At 34.7% G+C, this 13,189-nt stretch overlaps 1 protein-coding gene across 3 annotated transcripts in view; it reads left to right on the top strand.

The window, feature by feature from the left end:
* Nucleotides 1-13,189, top strand: part of PpD3 (protein phosphatase D3) — an 83,524-nt gene that overhangs the window by 68,226 nt on the left and 2,109 nt on the right. Inside the window, exons 2-5 of one of the 3 annotated variants that reach the window (XM_035876566.2) lie at nucleotides 4,021-4,094; nucleotides 9,272-9,381; nucleotides 12,214-12,328; nucleotides 12,731-13,120. In XM_035876566.2, the coding sequence (XP_035732459.1) occupies nucleotides 9,307-9,381; nucleotides 12,214-12,328; nucleotides 12,731-13,120 (580 nt within the window). In that variant the 5' untranslated portion in view covers nucleotides 4,021-4,094; nucleotides 9,272-9,306. Of the gene's footprint in view, nucleotides 1-4,020; nucleotides 4,095-9,271; nucleotides 9,382-12,213; nucleotides 12,329-12,730; nucleotides 13,121-13,189 lie in introns of those variants that run through there. The other 2 variants (XM_035876568.2, XR_004839521.2) reach the window with 2 other exon arrangements.

The following is a 13,189-nucleotide window of genomic DNA, read 5'->3' as shown; positions in this document are numbered from 1 at the left end:
CGCTTTCATCCCCTCTTGGTATCAACCCCCTCCACTTCTCTCTCTCTCTCTTTCTCTCTCTCTCTCTCTTATTCTCTGTCTTTCTCTTTCTTTCTCATTCGCTCACTCTGTCTGGATCTTTCCATTTTACTCTTACTCTCTCTTACCTACTATGTCTTTCTTTATCTTTCTCTATCTCTCTCTCTATTTCTTTCTCCTTCTATCTCTCGATAGTTCCCTCCTTACAAGCTCAGGTGGAAATGGAGCAGAGATGGTTGCGTGGAAACGTGCGTGGCTAACCTTGCATTGGACGAAATGTGCTCGAAAATGTCGTCCTTAATCCGTTGGCATCGGTACTTCAGTAAAAGTTGAATCGACGAATCGGAGGTACATAGGTTAAAACTATCGCGAATGGAAATATGAAAGATTTTATTTTCGGTATATTTTCAACGCGCGCTGTTCTCTTTCACTCTCCGAAGATTCTCTATGAATAGTTTCAATGGTCAACGTGAAAGTTTTATCAAAACGAAATAAGTTTTCTTACAAACAGTAAGGAAATTGCTTTTATTTTTTCTTCTTTATTTTTGTTTATTTTTGTTTTTTTTTATTGTTGTCGTTTTTTGTTTGTTTGTTTGTTGGTTTCTTTTATCGTTGTTGTTGTTGTTGTTGTTGTTGTTGTTGTTATTGTTAAGTAGTAAAATGTAAATGTAATCAAAGAGAAACGTTATCGGAGAGAATACAAAGTGATCGTGGTATATTTCAAAAGTAATTGTGTCGTACATTTGGATGAACGATTATCTAATTGTATAATGCATCATAAAGGATATTACGATTGAATAAACGACACCGTCGGATTTCCGATGAATTCAGTGAATCTAACGCTCCAACGAAAGGAGATTTTAGAGCGATACTTATTCGTTGAATTTCCAAGAAAATAATAAAATCCCAAGAAAAAAGATTTTCATGGGAAAAGAGAAAGAGAGATTCCCTGCGGTCTCAATTCTCCGCTAAGAGAGATAGAGAGAAAAAGAGAGAGAGAGAGAGAGAGAGAGAGAGACAGAGAGAGAGAGAACAAGAGAAAGAGAGAGAGAAAAGATAGAGAAGAGGGTGGACGAGGAGCAGTGAAGATCCGTTGGAAGAGAAGATGCGCGAGTATAATAAAGGGTAAACATTCCTCCGGCGTCCCATCCCCCTTTCCGCCGAAGGGTCCTTTGCGATTTCGTGAGATTTTCAGTTAATTTTCTGGTTCCTCTTATGGATCACTCCATCAAGCATCCCCTACCAACTTTCTGGGGCTATCTCTCGTCCACCATTCGAATTCTCCAACAAACCCCTCCCACTTCGTAAGAGTTTTCAACCCTTCCAACGAGGCAGCCTGGTATAATATTCAATTACATAGCTGCAAGTAAAGTCAAACAAGCCCACGGGGCCTGCAAATCTCTCTCCTTCCTGTTCTGGGCTTCGTCGAGACTCCCGACTGGGTGAACGGGGGTGTATAGAAAGTATATATATTATATATATATATATATATATATATATATATATATAATATCTAGAATACCGAGTATCGCTTGTATGGTAAAGGAGGATGAAGGTATAAAAAATTTTTTCTTTAACCATTTGGCTACAATGTTGAAGTTTTCCATATTTGTTGAGATAACTGATATTATTTTTTTCATAGTCGAGTCCTATAAACATTATGTGGCTTTCAATATTTCCTTTTCCGTATAATTTTACGAGAATAATGTAATACTCCAATGGTAATAGAATTTTCAAATATTTTCGTCTCTTGATTCGGAAAAAGTATTTTCATCTTTCAACGGTGACCGGTGTTTTCCTTATTGAAATTGAAATTTCAATATTTCGTAGATCTTTCACCAGACATTTTTATTTCTTTAGTGGAATAAGTTTTTTTTTTTTTAAGAAAAATTATATGTCTGTCAGTCATATAAAATTCAGTAAAATATTTTGACGCGTTAACTTTAAAACGTAACAATAAGATCATTTTATATCTTATCTGATGATCATTTTAATTCCCTTAAATGAATTTTATCAAAATCGAGATATAAATGAATCGTTTTCTATCATCCGAAAACTATAGATACGATCTATCACATCAAAATCTTTAGATTTATTTCTAAGTTAAAATTACAAATACACGATCGTTCATTTAATACTATAAGATATATATATATATATATATATATATATATATATATCTGTGTGTATATGCGTGCATATATAGATGTTACGTTTTACTCCAGATTTCTTTATCATACTGTTTTTATGGTTTTCAGAGATGCATGCTTAGGGTAACGAAGAAAATACAAATAGATATCTGTTGATTTGAAAAAAATTATTCTACGCGTTTCTCGTTTTTTTTTTTCCTCTTTTTTTTCTTTTCTTCTTTTTTTACCTTTTCAACTCGAAATAATATACTTTAGAACAGATTCATTGGGACATCAAATATAACAATTGAAACGAATACATTTGCGTGAGAATTGAAGCGGCCACGATTAAGATAGAATTATATCGACAACGACGAAGTTGGGGTTGCGTTGAAACACGACATTAATATCTCACGTTTGGATGTTGATAGAAAAAAAAAAAGTCCTTTCTCTTTCTCTATCAAGGTTTTCGTCGTAATTATCCCTTGACGTATGATGTACTGGCAAGCAAGCAAAATGTATTAAATATGAATGGACAAAGACTGATTTGTGAGCGAAGTATGAGAAAAGAGACTCTAAATGATTCCTTTAGTGGTATCCTTAATTGAACGGACATTAAATAGTCATTTAATATTTCTCATACATATGCGAATCGTGCTATATTTAGATAATAATCGATAAGACTTTTTTTTTCTTTCTTTCTTTCTTTTTTTTTTTTTTTTTCTATCAAACGATTCGTATCCGGACTTGTGGCGTCCTTGGTGACATTGGTTGCGTGTGGCCTTATCGATCTTTTCGTCTCTATATATCTTGGATCGTAAAAGAACGAAGGTTGCATCTCTTTAGCTTGAAAGCTCCCGAGCTTTTTATCGTCCTACCTTCGTTCTTCTTTTCTTGATGAGAAATTCTCTCTCTCTCTCTTTCTCTCTCTTTTCTTCCTATCTTCATCTTTCTCTTTCTCATCGACTCCAACGAACAGAAGCAGCCACGCTCTTAATGCCAGCTAATTAATAAACTTTTACCATCTCTGTGTTTGTACCCAACCCCATCATCACCCTCGCAAGCCACCCAGCTACCTAACTACCCTCGAGTTCTTTCTCTCTCTCTCTCTCTCTCTCTCTCTCTTTCTCTCTCTCTTTCTCTTTCTCTTTCTTACTCCAAGCTGCCTTCGAATTCATCTTCTAACTGGTTCGCATCAAAGGGTAGCTTTAACGTTCGTTCGGTCCCTTCTGTCTTCTTTCTCCCTCTCTTTCTCTCTCTCTTTCTCTCTCTCTCTCTCTCTCTCTCTCTCTCTCTCTCTTAACTTCACCCTTTCAGGAACGATTTCGAGCCGGTTCAAAGACACCGGTACAATCCTCCACTTTTCCTTTAACAGAGATTTTCCTTTTCCTTTTTTTTTACATCCTCTTCCTTTTAACATAAAAGTAGAAAGAATATTATATCCTACCTATTTATTACATGTACTTACGTGTACCGATAAGAGATGGTTCATCCATTCGTTCGTTTTACTCGTATAATTTTTTTCTTATAGAGAAAAGGGGGAGGGGAGAAAAAATAAACAAAAAATATACTAAGATTGTCTATATCAAATTTTACTATTTATGTAATATCGAGTATAACTTTTATAACTCGTCGTCAAATTGAAAATATAATTTAGGCTATATTAATTATCTATATGGAATTTTTTTTATCAATCAATTATGTTTCATAATAATATAATGCGTACGAAAATATTTCTTACATTCGAGATCTTACATTCTCTTAAACATGATATTATCATAAATCGATAAGACAAGAAATTTGATCGATGATAATGCATCGTTATATTTATGTTATATGAAACTAAAAATTTAATCATTACTTTTCTGTGCAGATACATATTCAAAGGACAAAAGGACACGTCGGAAGAGAAGAACAACTATCCGAATAGTTTGGATACTAACAAAGGTTGAGATCCTAAAAGATCCGTCCTTCCTCCATCCTCCCCCAATCCTCTCCTCTTCCCTTTCACTCCCTTTCTCAAATGCTTGGACGCACCGTGTCGTAATACACGTTAGAACTTAGGTATATACGTAGATGTGTAATCGTGTCTGTGTGCACGGGAGAGAAAATTATGAGCCAATAAAGGTTTCACGAGGTCGACCGAGAGAAGATAGAGCACGTTGCGCCATGTGCCCGTCGGACTGACGCAATCTATGACTTCTTGCCTCTTCCTAACGAGGCGTACGTGAAATAACCAAATGATTATTCTTGAAAAATAATCCTCGATAGTTTAACGTTTGAAATAATTAATTTAAACGTTTAACATATTACCCGAATAATGTCTTATTGAATTCATCATCGGTCGTTCATCCTTTAACTACAAAAATAAAAATAAAAATAAAAATAATAATGATAATAATAATAATAATAATAATAATAACAATCATAACTACTAAATGATCATCGATAATAATCATCGAGTCCTTTCTTGATTGCAGTCCAATTATATGATCATTAATTATTATTACATGAAAGATCGTCAAGTTAGTTACATGTGTGCCGATGTCCTCGATGTCTCTTTCCGTTCACGTGACCGTTTCAGGGAAAAGAGGGTTAAACGCGAAAGCTCACCCTCATTAAACATCGTATATCAGGACAAAGTCGCGTGGCAATGACGTGTAATTACGCGTCAGCTATTACTTGCATATTACGAAAAGAGGAAAACGTTCGAGGAACTTGTTAAATACAGTAGATAGATAGATAGGTAGGTAGGTAGGTAGGTAGGTAGGTAGGTAGGTAGATAGGTAGGTAGGTAAATCGAAAATTCGGTCGTATTTTATATACGTTGATATACTTCATGTAAAAGTAACATCGTGTCACGATTAATTGCGTGAATTTTCCCACGAACGAACAGAAAAAGAAGAATAATTTTTCGAATAAAACAAAAAAGCTTACCTAGGTATTTCACTAGGTAAATTATTTATCTAAGTATATACGTAAGTACCTAAATACGTACTCATTTATCGTCTATCTATCTATCTATCTATCTATCTATCTATCTATTTACCTACCTTTCTCATTTTTCTTTTCTTCTCACGAACTAACGAAACCTAACTACGTTTGGACTTTGATCGAGTAAAGGATAGAGCTTAGCTCGTCAATTAAAAAGTTAATATACCTATACATTGACCGGTCTCATGACGGATCATACGCTTGAAAGAGAGATAATTATTTGAAACACTTTTATTAAACGAACCCGAACGAGTTCTCTTTTTAAAGAGAGAGAGAGAGAGAGAGAGTGAGAAAGGGAAAAGAGAAAGAACGTTTTAACTGGAAAACGTGAAAACGGAAAGTGTGTGAAGAAAGTTCGCTCGCTCGATGTCGATTTAAATCGACACACGGATATCTATAGGAGTCTAACGAACAACTAGGTATATTTGCCAGACATAAACGAAATGGCAATCGTTAATTATTATTACATGGAAGATCGGCGACGTCGCTAGTACCATAGGGTTGCGGCCAGATATCTATGCTACACCACTACTCTGTAATAATAGGCACTCGCTCAAATATTTCCTCAGTTAAATATTTGATCTCGTTTTTATTCCATTTATTAAAAGCCACGAACGAAAGGCGCGGGGTCGTTGGGCGGTTGGTAGTACTAGTGATGGTACTGGTTCTGGTACTAGTGAAAAGAGGGTGAGAAAGAGAAGAGTACGGACTGCACGCTCGTGAAATCCACATCTACGATGATTTAACGAGGCTGCAAATAGAAAGACGACAACGGCGACTATGACGTCAGTTGGCAGCTCGCGAAAATTCGCGAGATCCGATTAGATCCTTTTGCGTTTACATGTTTTGTATATTCGTTTATTTTCTTCTCCTTTCCTCTCTTCTCTCTTACGTTCATCGCAATTCCACGATCTTCACGTTTGATTTCTACAATCGTTATACTTTGAGTTCGCGATATTCAGGATTTTTTTCTGATGTCAGTCAGTGAGATACGCGACTTCTCGAAGTGAGTATTAGCATCGGGTGAGCGTAAATCCAAAGGTAATCGAAACACGTATCGCTTTCCGATATCGTATTTGCATGTTACAGGACTCACGTGTTTTCCTTTCGCGGTCGACGCTGAAGGACGTATGTATACATACGTACATGTTCTGGAAAATCTATGGTAAATAGAGCGCAGTAAAATAAAATTCTTCGCACGTTTGCTATGATCTCAATGTAGACATCGATAATGAACGCGATTGGAAAAGTATTGAAGAACGTGATAGAAAAAGAAAGAGAGAGAGAGAGAGAGAGAGAGAAAGAAAGAGAGAGGAAAAGAGAAAAAGAGAGATGCTGAAAGATCGATCTCTTCGGATAAATGACCTTGGCGTTTTATCAAGATTAGCATCGATAGGGAATTCTTTAACGTTAGAGCTTCGATGGTCAGAGTCAGTCAATATATTCAGGGTGGCGAAGGAGAAGAGAAGAAGAGAGAAAAAGAGAAAGAGAAAAAGTCGGACGAGAACTAGGGGTGGAATGATCGTAAAGGAGGAAGTGGGAGAGTAGGAAAAGTAGGAGAAAGAGCGAAAGAGAAAGAGAGAGAGAGAGAGAGAACTAGAGGGTGGAGAAATGGGTTGTACGATCGAGGGGGAGTGGCGCAAACATTTGCCTGCCGCCCGGTAAATTAAAAGCACACAGAGAGGAGAGAATAGAAGCGAGAGGAGAGTGAGTAAGTGAATGAACGGCCGAGTGAGGGACGAAGGATCGTAGGTGTCCGTAGTTTCCTCCTCTTTCACTATATATCCATCCTTCTGAAGCATCTGCAAAAGACGAGATGCATGTATATAACTGGGAGAACAAGATAGACATATATACATACATACATACATACATACGTAATCTCTTTTTGATGCCAAAATATAAAGATGTTCAGAAAGTGTTTTGATAAGGATCAAGCTTTCGTCTTTTCTCTTTCTCTCTCTCTCTCTCTCTCTCTCTCTCTCTCTCTCTCTCTCTCTCTCTCTCTCTCTCTATCTATCTATCTATCTATTTCTCTTTCTTTTTTTTTTTCATCGTTACTTTGTCATCACCGTTTATGATTCGTTTGGCAGATTTCCCAGCAGGAAGCAGCATCTCCCAGCAGCGTCCATCAAACGTCCCCTTGGCTATGCATGTCGTTTGTGGCGGTTGGCTACGGAGAACGGGGTAGTAGCGCGAACCTCTCCGTGTTGACAGACAAATATTTGTCGCGGCATACACCACCACCGTCAACCACCACCAGCTCTTGCCGCCTCCGACGATCTCGACCTTCCTTCCTTCCTTCCTTCCTTCCTTCCTTCCTTCCTTCCTTCCTTCCTTCCTTCCCACCTTTCTTCCTTGCTTCCTACCTTTCTTCCTTCTTACTTACTTACTTACTTACTTACTTACTTACTTACTTACTTACTTACTTACTTACTTACTTACTTACTTACTTACTTACTTACTTACTTACTTACTTAGTTAGTTATTTAATTCCTTTTTGTCTTCCTTCGTTTCGTCCGTTCGTTCGATCCCTTCTAAATTTATCAACTATATCAAATCATTTGACGATTATGAATACAAGAGAAAACGTATTAATAAGAAAATATTACTATAAATTGTATTACATTGATACATAAATATATATTTATTTACGAAATAATAAAAGATCTCAAAATAATAGAAGCATCGAGAACGTAGGAAGGTAATCAAGCGGGAAAAGAATACAAAAAAGGATGCAAACGTTTGAATCAGAGATCTCTACCATCCGATGTCGTGTTTCGTCGACGTGTTAATGCCGAGGACGGGCTACGAAGCAGGAAACGAGAATCGGAGTGGGTGGAACGGAATGCAATCGAGTCTTTGTTGCGCTTTTGACCCGGAACTCAGCTAGGCCGACTAGTGTCTGCCCGTGTTTGTCCCGCGCAAACTTTGTTTTTGCAAATAGAACCACGTGTTCCTCCGTTCCCTCTCTCGTACTCTCTCTCTCTCTTTCTCTCTCTCTCTTTCTCTCTTTCTCTCTTTCTCTCTTTCTCTCTCTCTCTCTCTCCTTCTCTCTTTCTCTTTCTCTCCACTCTTCTCCTACTTCCACCTCCACTCTTTCTCATCCTCCGTCCTCCTCCCTCCCTCTTTCTCTGAATCAACAGCCCCTTGCGCATACACGCGACAGGTGTCCAATCGGGAAAGCGGAACAAAAAGTAGACTAATTCGAACGCTTTGTGGTCGATTCGATCGGAGATTCGTTCAATGTATTTCTTCGTGACGCGTTACATTTCAAGTACTCTATGATCCATAATATGCGGTGCAACATCTTTAACGAATAAATTAAACCTAAAATATGTTCGATCCGATCGACGACTTACGTATATACTTGCAAAACAATCATTCGAGACTTATCTGATATGCGGGGAAAAAAAAGAAAAAAAGAAAAAAAAAAGAAAAGAAAAGAAAAGGAGAAATAGAGAGGAGAAAAGAAAATGGATATTTTATGGGATCTTTTTTCCCCTCCTTCTCCCTTTCTTTTTTTTTTTTTTTTTTTTATTCCTTAACGATTAAAATCCCCGTTATCATTGCGGAATTTCTAAAACGTTTAAACGTTAAACACGTATACATTTTCATTCTGAGCTGACTGAAACTCTCGTAGCGTGAGATTTCGAATCGTTTCGTAGCAGCACGTTGTACCATTCGATGGAGAAGGTGGAAGCGTACTAATTGAAGGGCCGGTTACGAGCAACACGGTAGCAAGTCCCGTGATTAGCACCTTCCTGGACCACACGCGCTGTCGATTCCACGTATTCGACTGTACGTCCTTAACGTCGAGTCAACGAAAAATAGAGATAGAGATAGATCTCTCTTTCTCTTTCTCTCTCTCTCTATATATATATATATATATCTCTATATATATATATATAGAGAGAGAGAGAGAGAAAGAGAGAGAGAGAGAGAGAGAGAGAGAGAGAGAAAGCTTATATCCTTCGGAGCTCCTTTCTAATCGAATAAATAAAGATCGATCATGCGATATAATTTCGATTATTCAAACGATCTAAATAGTTCCGTTAATTAAATGAATTAATTAAATGAATTTGTATGATAAATGAGAATGTTTGAATTACGAGACGGCATGTTCTTAGCTTTCTTAGTACATCCGACGGCACTATGTCGTAAAATGAGAGAAGAGAGGACTACTTCGACATCGGGCAAAGGTGAAGTCGATGGTTACGTCGAACGAATGAAAAGCAAGGTATTAAAGAAAAAAAAAAGGAAAAAAAAAGAAAAAAAAAGTATACGAAAGAAAGAAGAGAAAAAATTAAAAAAAAAAAAAAAAAAAAAAAAGAAAAAGAAAAAGAAATAATAAAGAGAAAGGTAGAAAGAAAGAAAAAAGAAAAGAGAAAAAGCACAGCGACTTTCGGAAGTTCATGAAAGTTCGTTTACACAACTCTTTCCCGCGCTGCAATGCATTATGCTCTCGAGACGAGCTGACCTGAAATCTTCGACCTCCACTTCTCTTCAGGAGGGAAGAGCGACGCAACTCGTCATTCCGGTACACCTTCTATGAGTTTGTCACGCATACAGGGTGCTCCGAAAGTACAGGACCAACGTTCGATTTAATGATATTCATAAATATGTATACGTCAGCTTGTCGATCGAATTCGATAATTAGAAAAAAAAAAAAGAAAAAAAAAATCGTCAATATCGTCTTAAATCGGTACCATTGAAATTCATACGAAATTATTTCGTCGAGAGAGAAAGAGAGAGATTATCTCTGTCTATCATAAATCTATGAATAAATTCATGTAATGTAAATACCAATGGGGGGAAACATATCATTTATAACATATTATTCATATGTTTATGAATCTTTGAAATCTTTGAAAGAGCAAAACTCAGGAATGAAAACGACGAATGAAAGCCATGGCTACTCCTTTAGGATTCTCTCGGTCGAAGAAAATATCTATTTTACGCGCGATGTCGTTTTCTACCCGGTACGCAACTCGTCCGACTACTTCGTCCGATGGAGTGCTGCATCCGTGCGCACAACCCTTGAGTGCACTCGAGACCAAGTCGAGAGACCTCTCTACATGGGTGGTCCATTCTTCTTACGCATGCATTATATAAGTTCAGTAAAGTTCACACCATGGATAACTGAACGAGAAACTGATCGTTTACCACTATCGGAACGTGTTCTTCGAAATATATATATATATATGTGTGTGTGTGTATTTTGTTCTTTTTTCTTTTTTTCATATATTTAATTACGATGTATAAGCTCGAAATTTTTTTATTTTTCTTTTCGTTTTCTCTTTCTTTTTTCCTTTCTTTTTGTTTTGTTTTCTTTTTGTTCTTTCTTTTTTCTTTTTCTTTTTTTTTCTTTTTTCGATAAACATACCTTACCATAAATACAAACTAAGATTTTAACGAATGGATCATCATAATTGAATTAAGAATATAAATTATATACCGATGGAAATATGGGGACGACAAAGGGCCAAAGAGCTGGAGAACTTTGCCTGGTGGTAAGAGATAAGGATAGGCCATATATCGTCCATTCAGTATCCCCACTTATATCAGGATCAATTTCAAAGCTTTTTAGAAAATGCAAAATATTGCGAATTTCACGTAAAATACGTGAACGTTTCTTTTTATCATTTCTTTTTTTCTTTTTTCTTTTTTCTTTTTTTTTCTTCATCTTTTTTGTTTCTTAATCATAGAAATATTATTGCGAAGAAAAAATATTGCGAATTTCACGTAAAATACGTGAACGTTTCTTTTTATCATTTCTTTTTTTCTTTTTTCTTTTTTCTTTTTTTTTCTTCATCTTTTTTGTTTCTTAATCATAGAATAATAATTACTTAGATATCTCATTGTGGAGTATCACTCGTCAGTAAAATTAAAATTGATAAATATCGAGAAATTAAAGTTATCAATCTAGTACGTGGTATATCTATTACGAGAGAATGCATTTCTTTTTTTTTTTTTTTTTATTGATTCATTTACGTAAAAATACGTCAATACTGTGTTAGATAAATTTGAAATATAAATATTTCTCTTTCTTTTTGATTTCTTTGATTTCTTTTTTTTTTTTTGTTTTTTCCGTTTCTTTTTCTTTTTCTTTTTTTTTTTTTTTTTTTTCTTGAAGAATTTATCAATTTGTTTTTTCTTGAAGTAAGTCGATGCAAGATTTGTTAGCGACTGCAGGTTCATTTACGTAGTTTCATCAATGAGGGCGCCATCGTCAACGATGAACTTATTCAAACTGCAACATTGCATTTGATGCACCGTCGACAAAGTAGAATGCGACATAAAAGTAATAAAGTTTCTTGTAAAAAAATAGAAGATCAAAAATTTTCAATGATATATATATATATATATATATATATATATATATATATATATATATATAGATCCATACATATAGATCCAATTGATATTTTATTTATATTATAATTATTTTATATACACTCCTATAGAAAATTATATTTCTATTAAATTTTACGATTTATATTTTATAAATTGGAGACTTCATAAGTTCGATTAAGTTTATATATAAAGATTCGATAGATTTGTGTATTAAGTGAAATTATATAATGGCATCTTCAATGAATGGTTGAATATATAATTGCAGTGTAAAAAGAAACTGAGTTATATTGAACAACAGAATATATTATATTAACGGAAACAATACTGATTATCGATACAATTAATGAACACGTTTTTCATTCTTATGAAATTTCTTGTATAATCAACGAACGTACGTACGGTGTATATATATATATATATAAATATATATATATATATATATGTGTATATAGATAGATATATATGTTTCCTTCGTTGCGTGACTTTAATTAATCACAAGATAAATTCACGATACTTTTCGAAAGGCAGTCATCGATAGTTCTCGTCGGATCCTTATTCTCGATTTATCGAATCGTTACATCGGATAATCGAGTAGGCATTCACGTCGTAAGGTCTGCCTGTAATAAGATTTACCTAAAAAAACAACCCTTTTTAATGCATTATTTATTACCAAAGGTTCGGTAACTTTTAAGTCAATTTTCGTGTGTTTTTTAAGTTTATTATTAAAATACTCGGAATGGGTGATAACGCCGAAATTAAAGGAGTAATATCACCCGAAGATGCTGCCAAAGCGGAAAAATTTAAAGAGGAAGCAAATGAATTTTTCAAAAGTAGGTTTTTAAAATTTATTTGAATTAATTTTGTCTCATAAATCATTAGCGACGTTGTAATTTTCTTCTATTAATTTATGAGAACCGTTTGAAGTAGCTACTATAGTCACGTGTCTGTTTAAGCTAACCCAACTTTCGCGATCTAAAAATTCATTAAATATTCGAAAGAGAAGCTAATTGAATAAAATTATATTAAATCTATGATCAAAAATTTTAACATTTAAAGGAAATAATATTTTCACTTATTTTCACTTTTACATTTTAATATATTATATATGTATATTGAATCACGTATTTTTATTTAATATATTCATGTTTATTTTATATCGATAAATCGTCAATTTTATATTGTTTTATTCAATATATTAAAATGAATTAATACATTGTTCATTTATATTCCAGTTCAAGCTTACGATAAGGCGATAGAATTATATACCAATGCCATAAAATTAAATCCTAATATAGCAGTTTATTATGGGAATAGAAGTTTTGCTTATTTAAAGACAGAATGTTTTGGATATGCACTCGTAGATGCATCCAAAGCTATAAAGTTAGATAAAAATTATGTAAAAGGATATTATCGTAGAGCGGCAACTTATATGTCGCTGGGTAAATTTAAATTAGCTCTTAAGGATTATAAAACCGTAACTAGAGCAATACCAAATGATAAAGATGCAATGGCGAAATATACAGAATGTTGCAAGATATTAAAAATGTTAGCTTTCGAAGAAGCTATTTCTGTAGAAGATAATAAGAAAAATATAGCTGATATGATTAATTTAGAAGCAATGGGTAAATATGAATTGCTGAAACAATTTTTTTGTTTTTCTTGATATAGCAATCATTGTAAATATCTATTAA

This window comes from Vespa mandarinia, chromosome 10 (assembly GCF_050613455.1).
Source record: "Vespa mandarinia isolate Hongniang chromosome 10, ASM5061345v1, whole genome shotgun sequence".
Lineage (NCBI taxonomy): Eukaryota > Metazoa > Arthropoda > Insecta > Hymenoptera > Vespidae > Vespa > Vespa mandarinia.
Note: the sequence above shows the minus strand (reverse complement) of the source record. Positions and strands in the feature narration are given on the sequence as shown.